The sequence below is a fragment of the Pyrenophora tritici-repentis genome, chromosome 2 (assembly GCF_003171515.1).
Source record: "Pyrenophora tritici-repentis strain M4 chromosome 2, whole genome shotgun sequence".
NCBI classification, from domain to species: domain Eukaryota; kingdom Fungi; phylum Ascomycota; class Dothideomycetes; order Pleosporales; family Pleosporaceae; genus Pyrenophora; species Pyrenophora tritici-repentis.
The window spans coordinates 400084-419484 of NC_089391.1; the positions used below are offsets into that span (position 1 = coordinate 400084).

Here is a 19401-nt window from a genome sequence, read left to right on the forward strand (position 1 = left end):
GCTTGTAAAATGAGCGGTGTAGGACTAAGCTTCGGGTACAAGCCCATGAGTGCAGATAGATTACCATATGGGGGATTCTACGGTTCGGATATAACCCCTGACTATTACATGTCAAGGATAAGCCTTAGCTCTAATTGTATCTCAACTGGCCGCTAGTTGCCGTAAAAGTACCGACCCGTCGAGGAAACATGAAACATCCCTGCATACACGGACCACTGTTTGGGGGTTCTTGGATTCCGATATGACCCCTGACTACCCCGCAATAGCACAGACGCACCATAACGTCATGTAACTAATCTAGCATACACGGCTAGGTGTTGCTAAAGACTATTAAGTCATCGTGACCTGTACACCAATTCGCCTGAAGAACAAACTCTCTAGATAGTGCGTAGATAGGAGCATGTGTCGAGATTTGTGTTTCACAGTAATTACCCTAACTCCCCTAACGTAAAGCTAGTGACTGCTAAGTTAGTAATGCTTTCCGTGTTTGTGCGGGCTATTTTGCGGACGAGCCGGAAGCATATTGCGTCTGTGCCGCGCATGGATGCGGCTTACGACTAGGCACGTGATACTAAAACATACCTTAATAAGTACTTTCGCGCGCTAGGATTATGTGCCTTGCTCTACGCTTGAGTATTTCCTAATAATTTTTTATAAAACTTTCATATGCGAGCAACCTAATCAAGCCTACTATGCCATCCGTATGTCGTGTCGCTCTCCCTTTTGGTACAGATCAAAGCATGCAATATCATGCACACACACTTGGCGAGGAGCTCGTAAGTAGTAAATGTTATGCCTATCTTCTGCTTGCATAAGGCTAACTATCATTTAGAGAACTCTAGAAATTGACGTCAACGTGCATAGCGACAATGTCTCGCATGTCTCGCATGTCTTGCTAGACACTGTTAGCGTTGTCGGCGCTGTCTTCGAAGCCCACTATAAGATGCTAGCCGCGATGTACCAACCTACCGAATCCGACTCAATCTTATATACAATTGCCCTGCCAGAAGGTATTATCGACGGAGACGCCCCTTACCTTTCTGCTGACACTGTCGGCCTGGATTGTGGAACTGTACCCACTGGACTAGTCGACGAGGAGCCGTTCCTTACAGCAATGCAAGAACGTGCATTATCTGGCGACGTCGTGCCCCCGCTCGCACATCTAGAACAGCAAAGAACCTTCTATCACCAGGCTGTGCGCGCGTTGTTTCGCTTGAATGAGTTTAAGGTCCATTGGAACTTAAGGCTAGTCAACCTAAGTAACCCTGAGATTGTCCGACAGATCCGCATAGGTCTTGGCTTCCTAGCACTCGACCTTGTCCTTTGCCCTTCCAACACTCGATTGAGTGTGTACCTAATGGTAGCGAGCGAAAAGGCGAAAGCAATGTCTAGTATCCTCGAGGTTTCTGAGATCGAGCAGGAAAGCGAGTACGAGCGGATGTTGTTTACTCTTCTCCGCCATTGGCACTTCCGTTTACATAACGATACGCCACTCTGCAGTGAGAAAAGGAATACAGTGGGGTTTCCGGGCTACCCTGCGACACTGAATTCCCGACTTAGTCTTACAATAGTTTCAGCCTAAGTCGCGTGCTCAGGCCACTGAATACATATTATTGCAACGAGAGTGCTCGATAAGGGGTGCACTTGCTCTAGGCTTAGAATGAACTTGTCCACCACGAAACTCAGGGTCTACCCAGCGCACTGTCATTTAGAAAAAAACACAATGAGAATAGCGAGCTTCCAATTCTTCAACAGCGCAAAGCATATCATAGTGATGGTGCATTGTAGTCTCCCAGAAAGTTGAGGGAAGCTCGTGTGCAACAACAGGAAGAAGAGGCCGAAAACCTCCTAAAAACTAAAGCAAGATAGCAGAGTCTCCTGTTCTTGCTTCTTTCCCCATGCCTCTTTCGCGATTGCGCCGACTACCTTTGCTTCTTCTGCCAATGTTATTTTATTCGAAGCGGAAGGTTCTGAAGAAACTGTAACGGGCTGAGCCTCGAGTCACATGACTAGGCTGCTAGCCTAGTCGCTTCCCCGGCAACGTGAGGGCCGTGCACCAACCCAAACAAAGCAGGCTTGCCGCTTGCGTCTTACCTTCTTTCTTCATCTTGACTGTAAATAGCATCTGGACTAGGTAGCTGGAATACAGTTCCTACGGACCGTTCACATACAGTCAAGATCAAGAAGAACACGCAGAATACGCACAGACTTGCTATCAGTCAGTCTACTCAGTTCAGACTGACTGAACTGACTGAATCTTGGCAGTCAGTTCAGTCAGTCTTCGTTCCGTCCGGATATCAGTTCAGTCAGTCCGGAGGCCTCTAGATAACAGTTCAGTCAGTCCAGAGACCTCTGGACTGACTGAACTGACTGAATTGGACTGAATTGGACTGAATCTAGCTCTTTGAAGCCGTGTTTTGCAGTCACGATAGCAACTTCTAGTGTTGCTTAGAACACGACTTGTCGCTGCAACTAAGACAGACGCTAGTCTTGAATGGGAAAACGCCTGTCTCGTTTGGGTTAGAGATAATACCCGAGCCAATTAGACTCTGCTAATTGCGCTAGGGCCACATGGCAGCCTTGACGCGTCGCGCCCACTCTAGCAAACTAATGCTACAACACTCTAGCCACAAACAATTTAGTGTACTTCATGTCTACTCCTTCGAGCTTAAGCCTCCGCCGCCTTGTCGAACGCGATAAGTGCAGTTCTCCTCTACCGTCGCTATCGAACGCGCCCACTGTTGGGGATACTGCGAGCGAGGCTCAGCCTAACAAGCCCGTGGCCATACATGCAGACTTACCTGACGACGATAACTATTACGTTGGGCTTGATTTTAAGCGCGTACCGTACCTCGAGCGACGCCAAGCAGAGCGTAGTCGCGGCGCAGTAAGGAGCTGGATCTACCGCCACGGCTGGGGCGTATAGCACCGCAAGCACAAGAAGAATTACTGGCTTTGCTAGATCTGCCACAAGCAACGGCGGCAACAGGAGGCCTACTACGAGGCTGATAGCACTACAAACGCCGGTCGACACCTCTCAAGCAACAGGCCTGGGCACTCACTTGGACCTAACGGACCTATACCAATTGCTAGCCGGGAGGGCAACATTATAGGCGCGCTCGCAAAATCACAAGTCTACATAATGAGGTCTAGAGGTGTAGAGGTCTCCCAGGAGGTTGCTAATGAGATAGCGGCAAGCTTTTCATCCTCTCGGTTTCAAGACGCGCTAAAGGACTGGGTAATTGCTGACAACCAGAGCCTACGCGTAATAGAGACGCCGCAGTTTCGAAATATGATCGCGGCCGCAAGTCCCCTAGCGGAAGCTCTCCTTTGGCGTAGCCACTAGACGCTCCGCGATCATATTATTGCTGAGTACAACGCGTACGTACCAGCCGTTGCCGCCTACCTTCGCGAAGCCTGGTCGCTCATACACGTTTCCTTTGACAACTGAACCTCAACTGGCGGACGGTACGCTTTCACCGGCCTCTGCGTACACTACCTTAACGGCGAGGGCAAGCTAGTTGACCACTTGCTCGGGTTACCTGAGCTCCACGGGGCGCACACTGGCAATAATATTGCCTCAGTAGCGGCGACAATACTGCGGCTATTTGGTGTTGACGACACAAGCGTCGGATACTTTGTGCTTGACAACGCAAGCAACAACGATACTGCGGTTAAGTCTTTAGCAGAGGAGTTCAACTTTACTGCAAGCGAGCGGCGGCTGCGCTGCTGCTGCTGCCACATCCTCAACCTAGGCGCGCAGTTAGTAATTTAGGGTAAAGATCGTAGCGCGTACGAGAACGACGCCGCTCACCTTGACGACGAGGAAAAGTACATGGATGAGTGGCGCAAGTACGGCCCTATTGGGGTCCTTTTTGACGTAATCGCGTCTATCTGCACGCCGCAAACTCGACAGCTATTAGAGCGCCTACAGCGTGACGAGGCAGAGGCGATAGGCGTTACAGCTAATATCCGGCAACTTGTTAAGCCTATTAAGACGCGCTGGAATAGCTATTTCGACACTTTTGTGCGCGCAGCCGAGCTATATGGTCCTATCGACAGCTATATTGAGTTCAAACTCAAGGAGCACAGTGCCGCAACAGCACCATCACGACGCCGGAAGAACCGCGAGCTGCTGCCTGCTGCGCAGCCGCGACTATATGTACGCGAGGGTGGCCTAAGCGGCAAGGATTGGGCGACGATTACGGAGTATATCTAACTCCTCGAGCCATTTGCGGAAGCTACACGGCTGCTTGAAGGCCGCGGCCGACACGGCCGGCACGGCGCTATATGGGAGGTTTTAGTAACGTTTGAATGGCTTCTTGACCAGCTTGAGGCTCTTAAAGACCGCCTTAAGGACATTAATTACGAAGATCTTGACGCGCCCGAAGACCATCTTGTTACGCACGTTAACCTTGCGCATAGTAAGCTTGCCGAGTACTACGAAAAATTCGATAACGCGCCTGTTTACTATGCCGCTACGATCCTCCACCCGCACTACAAAAACCACCTTGCGGCGCTCTGGAAGGTGCCTAACACCCATATCACCGCCCGCGACGGCGTCCACTATCGCGATGGCTGGCTTGATAATAACCATCGGGCGTTCTTGCGAATGTGGCAGGAGCGGAGCAACGCTGCGGTCGACGTAGCCGACGCAGTAACGCCGCCGCAAAAGAAGCCCCGGCTGGGGTTGTCATCGTCGCGATCAGCCTTTCTGCAGTCGTCGATTGAGACCAATCTGCGGCAGGTAGAGGCAGGTCTGAGGGAGGATGAATATGAGATCTGGAGGCGGCAACCGGCGTTAGCTGAAGAGGATCGGCTATCGCTTAACCCGCTGCTCTACTGGGAGTCAGTTGCTAGACAGTTTCCATTACTCTCTAAGTTTGCTATTAACATACTCACAATACGGGCGGCAGCAGCAGACTGCGAGCGGACATTCAGCGAGCTTGGCGACATGTTAGGCACGCGGAGACTCCATATGAAGCCAGAGCTTGTCGCAGCTTTACAGAGTTTAAAGAGCTGGAAGAGGCTTAGTATACAGCCAGCAACCATGTCTACTTATGGGCCAGCAGGTGTACTATCAGAGGAAGAAATTTCAAAAATACAAGAGCAGCTATCCCAGTTTGATATTAGTTAATTTAGATTAGATCAGTCCAGGTCAGTTCAGTCAGTCCACAGCAGCAGCAACGTCAGTTCAGTTCAGTCAGTCCACAGCAGCGGCAACGTCAGTTCAGTCCAGTCCAGTTCAGTGACCTTCAAACATCAGTTCAGTCAGTCCGGAGGTCTCCGGACTGACTGAACTGACTGATAGCAAGTCTGCTTCAACTCCTATTTAAAGAGATTCAAGAAACGAGAGTCTGATCTCTGCAGCTGTCAGAATACCCAAACGCCAAAACACCTCCTACTCCATTGCTACCTATACAAAGAACAACGAAAAACGCTCCTACAATCACTAAAACACCGGCCAGTTACTCTACCACTACTACTCCACACTAGCACAGGTATAGAAGCAACCCTAGCTTTTATTACTAGTACTAGAATAGGAACAAGAAAGTGGTACCTAGGACAGCCACTAGAAGACCCACAGAGAGACACTGTATAAAACTAAGATACAAAACCTCTCCTTTGCCATAAGAGCCCGCTGTTACACCTCTTTCTACTCACCAAACTGCTCCTTAGCACCTGGCATCAAACAGATATGAGATATCTTTTGAAGAAAAGCCAAAACCATAATAGCAAACCATACCAAAAACCATGTACATTAGAAAAACCTAGATAGAACGGCCTTCGGCCAAAGTCCTACATAGTCTCTGACTAAAAAAGGACTCTAATGGATTAATAATAATGATAATAATAATAGACGGTTTAGAAGAGGCTCTTCAACATAAAAAGAAGCTTAAGAAGAAGGGCAAAGCTCTTGACCTTCAACAGTGCCAGGAGTATTACGGTGGCTCTGTCTTCTGGTCTCCTCGCAAGATACGCGAGGCTCGAGCTAGAGAAGTAGTACGGGAGCGAGATAAGATGGAGAAGAAACTCCAAGAAGCAGCGTGACGAGGCTCAACTACAGCGTCAAGTTGAGCTCGAGGAGAAGCGTGTAGAGAGGCAGAGGCTCAATGAGATGAGGGAGCTTGAGCGAGCTGAGAAAGCAGCTAAACGCGCGCGCAAAGTTGAAGCTCAACACCAGAAAAAATCTATCCAACAAGCTCAATAACGCAAGCGTAAAGCCCCAAAACTAACCTTATCAAGTAACAAGCGTCAAAAACGCGCTAGCGCTGCTCACGCTGGTGATCAAGCTCGAGATGAGCCATCTGCTGCTCTACCTAAAGTTACATCACCGAACACCAACTTTTGAGGAATTTGGGACCCTTACAAAATTATACGATTTTTAATATCATTTTAACGGCACGGCGGCCTGTAACTACCTCAGCTAAATAACCGGCTTCTGCTCTCGCGGAGGTGGTTAGAATGGCTAATGTAGAAACGCCAGAGAGGGCGCCACGGAGTGCCCAACCCCCCCATACACGATCAGAGGAGCCTGAGAGCCCTATTAATACTGACCTGCGCGGCAACAAGAGGAGGCAGCGAGCACATACTCGTGCTGAACCTCCTATCGGTAGCACTGCGCCCACTTCCTACAATCAAGCTGTCTCTGAAGCGGTCCGCCAGCGGATTCAGGCAGCCCAGAAAGCTACAAACCTTCGCCACTCCATCATAACGGATCTAGCGACAGCTGTCGACAGATGCCTTGGGAAGTACACCGACCCAGACGGAGCCCGTGTGGCTAAGGACCTCCAACAGAAGGTGCTAAGGGCTATTGACACCTCCCTAATCACGCCCCTAATCACGCCCCCAAACTCGGGGAGCGACTCTGACACTACGCACCGCTCCTGGGCGGACGTAGCTAGGACCCCAAAAAATCCAACCCCCCTAGCAAGGGGTGCCGCTATGACGAAAGCGGCCACGGCTGCCCCAAAGCAGCTAGCTCAAACTCCTAGGCGACCTCTAAACACTGACAACCGCATCCTTATAGCGGTTGGAGCGGAGGCTCGGCTCCAACGGGCATCACCATTTGCGGCCCGCATGGCTATTGTAAAGGCGATTAAGGAAATTACCCCCTCCGACATACCTACGGCAAAACATATCAAGACTGGCTGGGCGATTACGCCCCGCAACGACAAAATCAAGGCCCTGCTTATGGGGCAGGAGAATCGCGAACTCATGATCCGAGCGGTAGAGGGCGAGAGCGCAAGACTACCTGAACGATGGGTGAACTATGCAGTCCAGGGCGTAGAAAGCTCATACCGCACTATCACAGGGGAAAGTATACCCACCACAATAGACGATATAGTCAGCGAAGCTCTGTCCCAGACAGGGATCGAACCGGCGAGCTGCCGGCCCTCCAGACATGGACCCACGGAGGGAAGGACAACCTGGATTATATCTTTCACCAGACCCGTACGATCGTTTCGCCTATTTGGGACGGGCGACTACGCGCACGAGATAAAGAAGAACTCACCTGCAATGCTGCACGACCCAGGCTGCCTAGGGTACTGCAAAACCAGCCGCTGCACAAGGCCAGCCCGCTGCACGACATGCAGCAAAACAACGGCAACTCACCAGGGACCACACGGAGAACAATGCAAAGACACACCAAAGTGCGCCAACTGCCACGGCCCATTTCCAGCAACCCACGACAAGTGCCCAGCAGCCCCAACGAGGGCGAACGGCCGACTCATCCAACCCACAAAGGGGGAACTAAAAGTCATTAGGGAGGCGGGTGACCGTGCTTCTGAGGCAATGCAGCCAGCTAGAGGAAGACAGACAGGCAGCACGGTCGAAACCTCCATTGAAATCACGGACGGCGACATAGCTAATACTACTAAGCCTGTGGGAACACCTACGGACGCAAGTAAAAGAAGCCGACAAGACGTAAACAACCTAAACACAGCCACTGTTAGCAGGGCTCCCAATAGTACGGCCTACTGTTAGTGTACTAATAGTAACACTGATAGTATACTATACCATTATAGCCGTATAAAGATTCGTCTATCCGTATGGTGTGGTGTGAGTGTTGCAATCTTATTAGTATACTATTAGTACTAACAGTGTGAAACACGCTAAATTAATTATGACCAAACAACTATCTAGCGACACGTGTCTCTTTCTTCCCAACAACAGACTCAAGGCTATCTGTACCTTCCTAACTATGTCTAGCATTAGCGAATTCACCGAAGTTGCTAATATTTTGAACTCTGAACATGACTCCCAACCACTGTCCACATCGCAAAATCTAGTCACATCGGAACCTACCAATTCAACAAAATCCCGTCCGCAACGATCGTGGATCTGGCAACACGCAGTAAAGCCACCACCAGGGCAACATAAAATCTACAATAATAAAGGAGCCGCCGTGTGGAGATGTTCTCGCTGCAAGCCTACAGTAGAATATGTCATTACTGGCGGCACGAGGATTATTATGGACCATCTTTCCAGGATTCATCAACTCACCGAAATATTACCGCTAAAAGATGCAAAACGAAAGAGGGCCGATAACGACATACAAGCTTCTATTGCACGCATGAAAGAAGTTGGCGAACGCATTAGATCGCAGCGACTCACTAATGCTTCCGAATCAGAAATCGACCTATTGATTACTCGAGAGCTTTTTGTCAACTGGCTCGCGGCAGACAGCCTTCCCTTTTCATTATGCAAATCAAGAGCTTTCCGAACCTTTCTGCAGTATATCAGCCCTGCTACCAACGATCTCTTACCGGAATCCGATACCACAATACGTCAAGACATGCTTGGCTGTTATATGCAATTGAAATCGGAAACTAAACAGCGCCTTCAAAGTGCTCTGTCACCCATTCACATCACTTGTGACCTCTGGACGTCAAGCAACAGACTCGGTCTGATGGGCGTCGTAGCATACTTCGTTGATGAAGATGGGTTCTCCGTAATCTCACGATCGCTCTTCGAGAGATAGAAGGCTCTCATTCAGGTGAAAATATGGCTAAGATCCTTTGGGATGTTCTGTCAGAATATCAGATCCTGACCAAGCTGGGGTACTTCACTATAGACAATGCAAGTAACAACGATGCCATGTTATTAGCACTCGAATGCCGACTTCAAGAAGAAGGAATAGAATGGGATTCGACTAATCACAGGCTTCGGTGTAACGGCCATATCATCCAGCTAGCCGTAGGAGCCTTTCTGTTTGGACGTCATCCAAATCTCTCAGATAGCGATGATCTTACCCGCGAGGACATTGCTCAATGGCGCCAATTGGGTCCTCTTGGAAAATTGCACAATATCGTTGTTTGGGTCCAACGCAGTCCTCAGCGAATGCAGGCTTTCAAGAAAGACAGTGGTGGCAAAGCTCCGAAACGTGACAACAACACACGTTGGAACTCATGGTTTGAGATGCTAGATTGGTCCCTTAAGCCTGAGCTTCACCTTGCTATCGAGAAAGTTAGCTTCTCGGAGAAAGACCTCTACAATGATCGATTGACCGATGCCGAGTGGGCTGTTCTGGCCAAGATAAGAGATTTCTTGCAACCGTTCAAGGATACGACGATGGCTACGCAAGGCCGCACAGCAACCCTGGAACACGTGCTTCCTTCGATGGACTTTCTTCTACAACACTTCGAAGACGCCAAGACCACCGCAATTGAGGATAACGATCCTATCATGGTAGCTTGTATCGAGACGGGCTGGGCCAAGCTTAATCACTACTACAACCTTACGGATCGAAGTCCTGTATACATTGCCGCTATTGTCCTCAATCCAAAGTGGAAATTCGAGTACTTCACGGGCATATGGACTCCAGGGTGGGTAGAAGATGCAAAACAGCAGTTGCGTGGGTTCTGGCAAGAGCATTACCAATCGAAAGGAGTATCAACCGAGACGGTCACTACGGCCATTACACCAACTCCAAGGAATGCGTACCAGGCTTGGATTAATTCCAAATTAGCCCCCGTGGACTGCGTCGATGAATACTCCCGATACCTTACTGACCCAACTTTGCCACATATTGTCGATGCCTTGCCGTGGTGGGTGCAACAACGAGGTCAATATCCAGCCCTAGGAACAATGGCTATTGATATTCTATCAATTCCGGGAATGTCCGACGAGCCTGAGCGTGTGTTTAGCGGGGCAAGACGAACAACCACTGATTTCCGGGGATCTTTAAAGGCGTCTTCGATTGAAATGCTGGAATGTATCAAGTCATGGAGGGGGTCAAGTTAGGTTGTTCTATTTATAGCGAATACTAATAGTATATACTATTAGTATCAGTATAAGCATTGAATTATCAGTATCGTATGGTATGGATACCAAGCCGTGTGGTATGATATCGTATAAGCCAAATACTAATAGTATACGCACTATTGACACTATTGGGAGCCCTGCGTAGTGGTCAGATCCAGTCTCTGTAGTGACTTGCCAGTCAATAGCTTTGTCAGCTAGGTCTGGGGTAACTAGGGATAGGTCTAAAACTGATTCTCTTGATAGGTGCGGCCTAAAGAAAGTGCCCGTTCCTGGTGTGTTTAGAAGGCTAAGGTTTTGGCTTTCTATCCATTCTACAAATGGGGGTGCTCCTGGGCTCGTCGATGTGCATAGTGGGTCCCACCACGGGTGGTGCTCATTTGCGTCTAGGAGTAGAATAGATGACTCTGGTAGTCTTGTGTTTGTGTTTAGAAGAACTCTTGGGATAGTCTTTATATCTCCTATACCTCTCTCGTTGTATAGGTTGAAGATATTAAGCTTATGGTTTCCTTTCTGTACTTGTCAGATATAATGAGATATTGCACAAAAGTGATGGATGTTGATGATTGTCTGTATTGTGTTCTGTCTATCGTGTGTCCGCGCTTGTGGCCCTCTTGAGGGGCGCACTGACCCTCTCTACGCTGATTGGTTGCTGCCAACGTCGAGTAACCCTACTATCTGACACACCCCCTCAGCTTGGAAGCCCTGATTGCAAGCTGCATAAACTGGTTAATCGATCCTATATATAGAGGCCTTCCAGATGCTCCTGCAACTTCTCAAGCTCAGCTTCTTTCAACGGGGATTCTTTGCGTTTAACAAGTCCCAACTGATCAAGGAAACTGGCCCATTTGTTGGCTGGCAGTGACTTGGTGAATCCGTCTGCGATCATGTTGTCAGACGGAACATACTCTACCTTGATCGTCTTTCGGGTAACTTCTTGTCGTAGCCAATGATTGTGTATGTCAACGTGCCGAAGCTTTGTTTGCAATTTGGCAACGTCTTCATTTACTAGACGGATTGTCTGGGTATTGTCGCACTTGATTGTGATAATTGGATTGCTTAGGTTTACCTGAAGCTCCTTCAACAACCGCGACGTAAAGATTGCCTCCTTAGCAACTTGTGATAGGGCAAGCAGCTCTGCTTTTGTTGTTGATGTTGTCACAGTATCTTGCTTACTTGCTCTCCAAGCGATGAGTCCTCCGAACAGCTTAATTGCGTATCCTTGCGAGCTTTTCCTGTCTAGTGTGTTGTCTGCAAATGATGCGTCACTTGCTACCTCAAGGCCATCGCCTCTACCGAGTTCGAGGGCTAGGGATTCTGTTTTCTTGAGGTACAGGAGCACACGGTCTGCAGCGTCCTGGTGTTCTGTACTTGGATTGACTAGGAAGCGAGCAAGTCGTGATGTTGCAAAGGCTATGTCGGGTCTTGTTGTGACTGCAGCGAATAGAAGCGAGCCAATCTTGCGCTGGTAGCGGTTGATCTCGGACGGCTCTGCTAGGTCACTCCTGGGTCTGAGTTCCATGCCTGACATCGGCGTGTCATGTCTGATGTCTTGTCGGCTTGCTAGTTGGCTGATTTTGTCTGCGTATGCGGCTTGAGATCAGGGCTCCCAATAGTGTCAATAGTGCGTATACTATTAGTATTTGGCTTATACGATATCATACCACACGGCTTGGTATCCATACCATACGATACTGATAATTCAATGCTTATACTGATACTAATAGTATATACTATTAGTATTCGCTATAAATAGAACAACCTAACTTGACCCCCTCCATGACTTGATACATTCCAGCATTTCAATCGAAGACGCCTTTAAAGATCCCCGGAAATCAGTGGTTGTTCGTCTTGCCCCGCTAAACACACGCTCAGGCTCGTCGGACATTCCCGGAATTGATAGAATATCAATAGCCATTGTTCCTAGGGCTGGATATTGACCTCGTTGTTGCACCCACCACGGCAAGGCATCGACAATATGTGGCAAAGTTGGGTCAGTAAGGTATCGGGAGTATTCATCGACGCAGTCCACGGGGGCTAATTTGGAATTAATCCAAGCCTGGTACGCATTCCTTGGAGTTGGTGTAATGGCCGTAGTGACCGTCTCGGTTGATACTCCTTTCGATTGGTAATGCTCTTGCCAGAACCCACGCAACTGCTGTTTTGCATCTTCTACCCACCCTGGAGTCCATATGCCCGTGAAGTACTCGAATTTCCACTTTGGATTGAGGACAATAGCGGCAATGTATACAGGACTTCGATCCGTAAGGTTGTAGTAGTGATTAAGCTTGGCCCAGCCCGTCTCGATACAAGCTACCATGATAGGATCGTTATCCTCAATTGCGGTGGTCTTGGCGTCTTCGAAGTGTTGTAGAAGAAAGTCCATCGAAGGAAGCACGTGTTCCAGGGTTGCTGTGCGGCCTTGCGTAGCCATCGTCGTATCCTTGAACGGTTGCAAGAAATCTCTTATCTTGGCCAGAACAGCCCACTCGGCATCGGTCAATCGATCATTGTAGAGGTCTTTCTCCGAGAAGCTAACTTTCTCGATAGCAAGGTGAAGCTCAGGCTTAAGGACCAATCTAGCATCTCAAACCATGAGTTCCAACGTGTGTTGTTGTCACGTTTCGGAGCTTTGCCACCACTGTCTTTCTTGAAAGCCTGCATTCGCTGAGGACTGCGTTGGACCCAAACAACGATATTGTGCAATTTTCCAAGAGGACCCAATTGGCGCCATTGAGCAATGTCCTCGCGGGTAAGATCATCGCTATCTGAGAGATTTGGATGACGTCCAAACAGAAAGGCTCCTACGGCTAGCTGGATGATATGGCCGTTACACCGAAGCCTGTGATTAGTCGAATCCCATTCTATTCCTTCTTCTTGAAGTCGGCATTCGAGTGCTAATAACATGGCATCGTTGTTACTTGCATTGTCTATAGTGAAGTACCCCAGCTTGGTCAGGATCTGATATTCTGACAGAACATCCCAAAGGATCTTAGCCATATTTTCACCTGAATGAGAGCCTTCTATCTCTCGAAGAGCGATCGTGAGATTACGGAGAACCCCATCTTCATCAACGAAGTATGCTACGACGCCCATCAGACCGAGTCTGTTGCTTGACGTCCAGAGGTCACAAGTGATGTGAATGGGTGACAGAGCACTTTGAAGGCGCTGTTTAGTTTCCGATTTCAATTGCATATAACAGCCAAGCATGTCTTGACGTATTGTGGTATCGGATTCCGGTAAGAGATCGTTGGTAGCAGGGCTGATATACTGCAGAAAGGTTCGGAAAGCTCTTGATTTGCATAATGAAAAGGGAAGGCTGTCTGCCGCGAGCCAGTTGACAAAAAGCTCTCGAGTAATCAATAGGTCGATTTCTGATTCGGAAGCATTAGTGAGTCGCTGCGATCTAATGCGTTCGCCAACTTCTTTCATGCGTGCAATAGAAGCTTGTATGTCGTTATCGGCCCTCTTTCGTTTTGCATCTTTTAGCGGTAATATTTCGGTGAGTTGATGAATCCTGGAAAGATGGTCCATAATAATCCTCGTGCCGCCAGTAATGACATATTCTACTGTAGGCTTGCAGCGAGAACATCTCCACACGGCGGCTCCTTTATTATTGTAGATTTTATGTTGCCCTGGTGGTGGCTTTACTGCGTGTTGCCAGATCCACGATCGTTGCGGACGGGATTTTGTTGAATTGGTAGGTTCCGATGTGACTAGATTTTGCGATGTGGACAGTGGTTGGGAGTCATGTTCAGAGTTCAAAATATTAGCAACTTCGGTGAATTCGCTAATGCTAGACATAGTTAGGAAGGTACAGATAGCCTTGAGTCTGTTGTTGGGAAGAAAGAGACACGTGTCGCTAGATAGTTGTTTGGTCATAATTAATTTAGCGTGTTTCACACTGTTAGTACTAATAGTATACTAATAAGATTGCAACACTCACACCACACCATACGGATAGACGAATCTTTATACGGCTATAATGGTATAGTATACTATCAGTGTTACTATTAGTACACTAACAGTAGGCCGTACTATTGGGAGCCCTGCTAACAGTGGCTGTGTTTAGGTTGTTTACGTCTTGTCGGCTTCTTTTACTTGCGTCCGTAGGTGTTCCCACAGGCTTAGTAGTATTAGCTATGTCGCCGTCCGTGATTTCAATGGAGGTTTCGACCGTGCTGCCTGTCTGTCTTCCTCTAGCTGGCTGCATTGCCTCAGAAGCACGGTCACCCGCCTCCCTAATGACTTTTAGTTCCCCCTTTGTGGGTTGGATGAGTCGGCCGTTCGCCCTCGTTGGGGCTGCTGGGCACTTGTCGTGGGTTGCTGGAAATGGGCCGTGGCAGTTGGCGCACTTTGGTGTGTCTTTGCATTGTTCTCCGTGTGGTCCCTGGTGAGTTGCCGTTGTTTTGCTGCATGTCGTGCAGCGGGCTGGCCTTGTGCAGCGGCTGGTTTTGCAGTACCCTAGGCAGCCTGGGTCGTGCAGCATTGCAGGTGAGTTCTTCTTTATCTCGTGCGCGTAGTCGCCCGTCCCAAATAGGCGAAACGATCGTACGGGTCTGGTGAAAGATATAATCCAGGTTGTCCTTCCCTCCGTGGGTCCATGTCTGGAGGGCCGGCAGCTCGCCGGTTCGATCCCTGTCTGGGACAGAGCTTCGCTGACTATATCGTCTATTGTGGTGGGTATACTTTCCCCTGTGATAGTGCGGTATGAGCTTTCTACGCCCTGGACTGCATAGTTCACCCATCGTTCAGGTAGTCTTGCGCTCTCGCCCTCTACCGCTCGGATCATGAGTTCGCGATTCTCCTGCCCCATAAGCAGGGCCTTGATTTTGTCGTTGCGGGGCGTAATCGCCCAGCCAGTCTTGATATGTTTTGCCGTAGGTATGTCGGAGGGGGTAATTTCCTTAATCGCCTTTACAATAGCCATGCGGGCCGCAAATGGTGATGCCCGTTGGAGCCGAGCCTCCGCTCCAACCGCTATAAGGATGCGGTTGTCAGTGTTTAGAGGTCGCCTAGGAGTTTGAGCTAGCTGCTTTGGGGCAGCCGTGGCCGCTTTCGTCGTAGCGGCCCCCTTGCTGGGGGGGTTGGATTTTTCAGGGTCCTAGCTACGTCCGCCCAGGAGCGGTGCGTAGTGTCAGAGTCGCTCCCTGAGTTTGGGGGCGTGATTAGGGGCGTGATTAGGGAGGTGTTAATAGCCCTTAGCACCTTCTGTTGAAGGTCCTTAGCCACACGGGCTCCGTCTGGGTCGGTGTACTTCCCAAGGCATCTGTCGACAGCTGTCGCTAGATCCGTTATGATGGAGTGGTGGAGGTTTGTAGCTTTTTGGGCTGCCTGAATCCGCTGGCGGACCGCTTCAGAGACAGCTTGATTGTAGGAGGTGGGCGCAGTGCTACCGATAGAAGGTTCAGCACGAGTATGTGCTCGCTGCCTCCTCTTGTTGCCGCGCAGGTCAGTATTAATAGGGCTCTCAGGCTCCTCTGATCGTGTATGGGGGGGTTGGGCACTCCGTGGCGCCCTCTCTGGAGTTTCTACATTAGCCATTCTAACCACCTCCGCGAGAGCAGAAAGCGGTTATTTAGCTGAGGTAGTTACAGGCCGCCGTGCCGTTAAAATGATGTAAAAATCGTATAATTTTATAAGGGTCCCAAATTCCTTAAAAGTTGGTGTTCGGTGTGTTGGGGCAGCTGGTTGATGTTGATGTTGATTATGGTTTAACGCCCTATCTGTAACCTCCCATAGGGTATTCGGGCGGGTCCCGCCGTGGTCTTATAGTGCTGTCGCACTTGCCTCGTGGAACCTATTCCTAGGTGTTTTGTATCTAAGGGGAGTGATGTCCTGCCTATATACATGTTCGTGAAAAGGACTCCCGCCATTTGAAGCCGTTTTCCTACAATATTCTAGTATTTCGTGGCTTGCGCCTTTGATCGATGCAGTACAATAACTGCTTTTTAGAGAGAGAAACGAAAAAGTAACAAGAGGCAATTTAAGATACAATGAAAGTTTTAAAAGAGAGCGTGTGGGTTGTGGCATCTATGCGGCGTTTTGCCGCGAATCCTACACTGAATAATGCCAAGGAATTCAGCGGGTCTTTGTGAAATTCAAAAATAGAAATCACTCGTTATAGAAGGAGTTCGTTACCTTAACGAAGGTCTCGAACTCTTGTGGCTGGTCTATTAATTGCGCGAGGTACGCTAGGCCTTCCTGTCTTGTGCGAGGGGCACGATGGGGCGTAGAGGCCACTTCTTGAAGTGTGTTGTGGCTCTCTTGCAGAACACTAGGTGTTCTGGCGTCTTGGGCCTGCCGCATAGGCATTTCGAGGTATCCTCGTGGTTGAATTTTCGGTGGTACCATTCAAAGTCGCCATGCGTTGAGCGTATCATAAGGACTTTCGCGAGTATCCTTCGGGGTAGCCATAGCGCTGCGGGCGTGCGCCTAGTATCGTATGGCAGCTGCCATTGCGTGTACCATGCTGATAGCCTACTGCTCTTATCCTGCCACCAAGTGTCCCTTGTATGTTCGAGGAGGCGGCGGCCTACTGTTCGTATACCGGATCTTGTGGGGGAGGCGGCCATGCCGTATGGCTGGTGCGGGTCTTTGGCCTCGCTGTCAGCCAGCTGGTCGGCGAGCTCGTTTCCAACAATCTTCATGTGTCCCGGCGCCCACCGCGTTTTCACGTTGTAGGCCTCCATAGCTCCATGGATTTGGAGGAACGCCCATTGGGAGGAGGTAGGGGCGGTTCCGCGTATGCCCCATATTACCGAAGTGCTGTCTATGCAAAGTACGATCTCCCTCTGGCTAGGCAGTGAGAGTTGTAGTGCGTGTTTGAGTCCTCTGCACGCGCCTATAGCCTCCGCATCGAAGACGTGGCTAAGGGCATTTAGTGAGCCTTGTCCAGTCGCCACGGCGGCCTGGCCCTGGTATATAGCGTACCCGTAAGTGACCACCCTTGTACCGTTGATTTGTTGTTCAGACCCGTCTGAGAAGACAGTGATTGTCTCTTGTCCAAGAGACTCCCACCAGATGGTGAAATTCTGGGCAGCAATGTCCTTTCCTTGCCCTTGCGTTGGATCCTGCCTCGACCCGTCTGAAAAGTGAGGGCTGGCTAGGACGTTTCGGGGTGTGGCGGGTAGCAGTTGTGCTACGCGCTGAACCTTCGATCTTGGTATCCGTCGGTTGCCCGCTGCGCGTCCTCGTATGACTAGTGGCAGTGTAGTTCTATTAGTAAGTGGGTGCTTGTCGTCTATTGTGCGTAGGTGAACTGCAAAGCGGAGCTTGGCCTCCTCTAGCGCCACCTGTGCCGACGGCATCGCAGCTTCTCTTAGCAGTACTGCGTTTGGTGTTGTCCTCCACGCAGGGAGGATTGCCTTCGTGGCTGCTATTAGTGCCTGATCTATCGTGGTTAGGTGCCAGCCTACTCTAGTGCTGACCGTGGGTTTACGGGAAACCCTTGCAATTCGTGGGTTCTTCGTCCTGCCCTCGTACCATGTTTCGGCTCCGTATAGTAGTATGGGCAGGATACATGTTATGGCTGCCTTGCGTAGCGATCCTGCTGGAGGGCCGTGGGCTGTGTTGGCGAGGCTCCGGAGATGGTTCGCTACTTTCCTAGCTTGCGCCGCCCTTTCTGCGACGTGCTTCTTGAAAGTTAGTCCCCTATCAAACCACACCCAAGCCAGCGCAGCGCTGTCTGGCTTCCCCCTGCGCAGGGGCTATAGGGTGAATTGTTTGATCTTCCAATTGGATTGGCGGCGCATGTAGTCCTTTCTGGCGCGTGAGGTGGATCAGCTCCCGTTTCTCTGGTGCAAACGTGATCTTGTTCGCAGCTCCCCATTCATTGATAGATTTGAGGTCCTCTGCTAGCAGTGCGACGTTCTCGTCTAAAGAGTGGGAGACCCGGTATAGGTTGATGTCGTCGGCATACCCGAACCGGAGTTTTCGGTCCTGGTTGAGTAGTTCAGCTAGGTATAGGGTGTATAGGACCGGTGATAGCGGCGATCCCTGCGGGGTGCCGCAGGCCACTCGATGTACAGGTGTAGTGACATTGCCTAGGCGTACTCGCACCCTCCTTTCCGACAGGAAGTTCTGGATAAATTTCCGGAGTAGGGGTGGCCACCCTTGTTGCCGCATTCGGTGTAGTAGCCTGTTTTTCAGTAGCGCGTCAAACGCCCCTTGGACGTCTAACGTGAGCATAGAGACATGCTCGTGTCTTGACCAAGCCATCTCCACGTCGTGTGTGAATGCGGTCGCCAGGTCCATCGCAGAGCGTTTTGGCAGCGCTCCACCGTGCTGTGGGCTTAGGATGTCAAAAGCCATAGCTGTGTGTGCTATGCGCCTTGCTATGATACGCTCGAGTCCCTTCCCTAGACAGGACGATAGGGCAATTGGTCTCATTGATCTGGGTGAGGACTTATCCTTCTTCCCGACTTTGGGTATCATGGCCACTTCTACCGTCTTCCAGGCGGCTGGGTAGTGGCCTTGTTCCATGCACGCCCGGTAGATGCCTAGCACTAGGTGTCTAATGTGTTCCCAGCATGCCTTTAGGAGTCGGACGGTCACCTGATCGGGTCCTGGGGAGGTGCTAGATACTCCAATCACGTAGCGTTCAGTCTCCTCCATCGATATGTATGTGTCCCATGGTAGTGGCGTGGTTTGCGGGTCGTTGTCAAGAGGCGGTGGTTCTAGGAGGTCGTCCTCCGCCGAAAAACGGTCGAGGATTGCCTCTCTAAGTGCCTCAGCTTTCTCGAGTGGTGCTGTGATTGTCCTACCTTCGATTACAAGTGGGGTGTCCCGTTGGTCGAATGATAGTTTATGCCAGCCTACTAGCTTGTATAGATCTTTGTCGTTATTACAGCCGTCTATGCGCTGCTGCCAGTACGTTCTCTTGGCTTTTCGTACCGTAGCTAGGAACGCACGGGTGGCTTCTGAGGGGGATTGGCCATAGTCCGACTTTTCCTGGATATGCCGCTTATACGCCACTCTACAGTCCTCTGTCCACCATGGGGCGGAGTGGCCTTTTTCTCTATTTGGTGTTCCCGCCGCGTGCATTGCATCTCCTATAGCTTGGGTGATTCTAGCTATGCTTGCGTCGATTACGTCCGCTGGGGCGCTATTGCTAATTGGCTGTACGCCTACTGT

General features: G+C 50.0%; 10 protein-coding genes across 10 annotated transcripts; 6 read left to right on the plus strand and 4 right to left on the minus strand.

The window, feature by feature from the left end:
- Nucleotides 1-740: 740 nt before the first annotated feature.
- Nucleotides 741-1582, plus strand: PtrM4_056360 (uncharacterized protein; the record flags this gene model as incomplete). The annotated part of the gene is made up of 2 exons (XM_066105237.1): nt 741-776; nt 833-1582. 2 exons carry the CDS (start codon nt 741-743, stop codon nt 1580-1582), a joined length of 786 nt encoding a protein of 261 aa, XP_065963864.1.
- Nucleotides 1583-3835: 2253 nt separating this feature from the next.
- On the plus strand, nt 3836-4219 carry PtrM4_056370 (uncharacterized protein; the record flags this gene model as incomplete). Its single annotated transcript, XM_066105238.1, has 1 exon — nt 3836-4219. One exon carries the CDS (start codon nt 3836-3838, stop codon nt 4217-4219), a length of 384 nt encoding a protein of 127 aa, XP_065963865.1.
- Nucleotides 4220-4612: 393 nt separating this feature from the next.
- On the plus strand, nt 4613-5137 carry PtrM4_056380 (uncharacterized protein; the record flags this gene model as incomplete). The annotated part of the gene is made up of 1 exon (XM_066105239.1): nt 4613-5137. One exon carries the CDS (start codon nt 4613-4615, stop codon nt 5135-5137), a length of 525 nt encoding a protein of 174 aa, XP_065963866.1.
- A 1328-nt stretch (nt 5138-6465) lies between these two features.
- PtrM4_056390 (uncharacterized protein) lies at nt 6466-7989 on the plus strand (the record flags this gene model as incomplete). Its single annotated transcript, XM_066105240.1, has 1 exon — nt 6466-7989. One exon carries the CDS (start codon nt 6466-6468, stop codon nt 7987-7989), a length of 1524 nt encoding a protein of 507 aa, XP_065963867.1.
- A 217-nt stretch (nt 7990-8206) lies between these two features.
- On the plus strand, nt 8207-8986 carry PtrM4_056400 (uncharacterized protein; the record flags this gene model as incomplete). Its single annotated transcript, XM_066105241.1, has 1 exon — nt 8207-8986. One exon carries the CDS (start codon nt 8207-8209, stop codon nt 8984-8986), a length of 780 nt encoding a protein of 259 aa, XP_065963868.1.
- Nucleotides 8987-9009: 23 nt separating this feature from the next.
- PtrM4_056410 (uncharacterized protein) lies at nt 9010-10248 on the plus strand (the record flags this gene model as incomplete). Its single annotated transcript, XM_066105242.1, has 1 exon — nt 9010-10248. One exon carries the CDS (start codon nt 9010-9012, stop codon nt 10246-10248), a length of 1239 nt encoding a protein of 412 aa, XP_065963869.1.
- A 757-nt stretch (nt 10249-11005) lies between these two features.
- Nucleotides 11006-14070, minus strand: PtrM4_056420 (uncharacterized protein; the record flags this gene model as incomplete). Its single annotated transcript, XM_066105243.1, has 3 exons — nt 11006-11859; nt 12136-12800; nt 12860-14070. 3 exons carry the CDS (start codon nt 14068-14070, stop codon nt 11006-11008), a joined length of 2730 nt encoding a protein of 909 aa, XP_065963870.1.
- Nucleotides 14071-14246: 176 nt separating this feature from the next.
- On the minus strand, nt 14247-15810 carry PtrM4_056430 (uncharacterized protein; the record flags this gene model as incomplete). Its single annotated transcript, XM_066105244.1, has 3 exons — nt 14247-14264; nt 14324-15340; nt 15379-15810. 3 exons carry the CDS (start codon nt 15808-15810, stop codon nt 14247-14249), a joined length of 1467 nt encoding a protein of 488 aa, XP_065963871.1.
- A 650-nt stretch (nt 15811-16460) lies between these two features.
- On the minus strand, nt 16461-17576 carry PtrM4_056440 (uncharacterized protein; the record flags this gene model as incomplete). Its single annotated transcript, XM_066105245.1, has 1 exon — nt 16461-17576. One exon carries the CDS (start codon nt 17574-17576, stop codon nt 16461-16463), a length of 1116 nt encoding a protein of 371 aa, XP_065963872.1.
- A 346-nt stretch (nt 17577-17922) lies between these two features.
- On the minus strand, nt 17923-19311 carry PtrM4_056450 (uncharacterized protein; the record flags this gene model as incomplete). The annotated part of the gene is made up of 1 exon (XM_066105246.1): nt 17923-19311. The coding sequence occupies one exon, from the start codon at nt 19309-19311 to the stop codon at nt 17923-17925; it is 1389 nt and encodes a 462-aa protein (XP_065963873.1).
- Between the last annotated feature and the right edge of the window lie 90 nt (nt 19312-19401).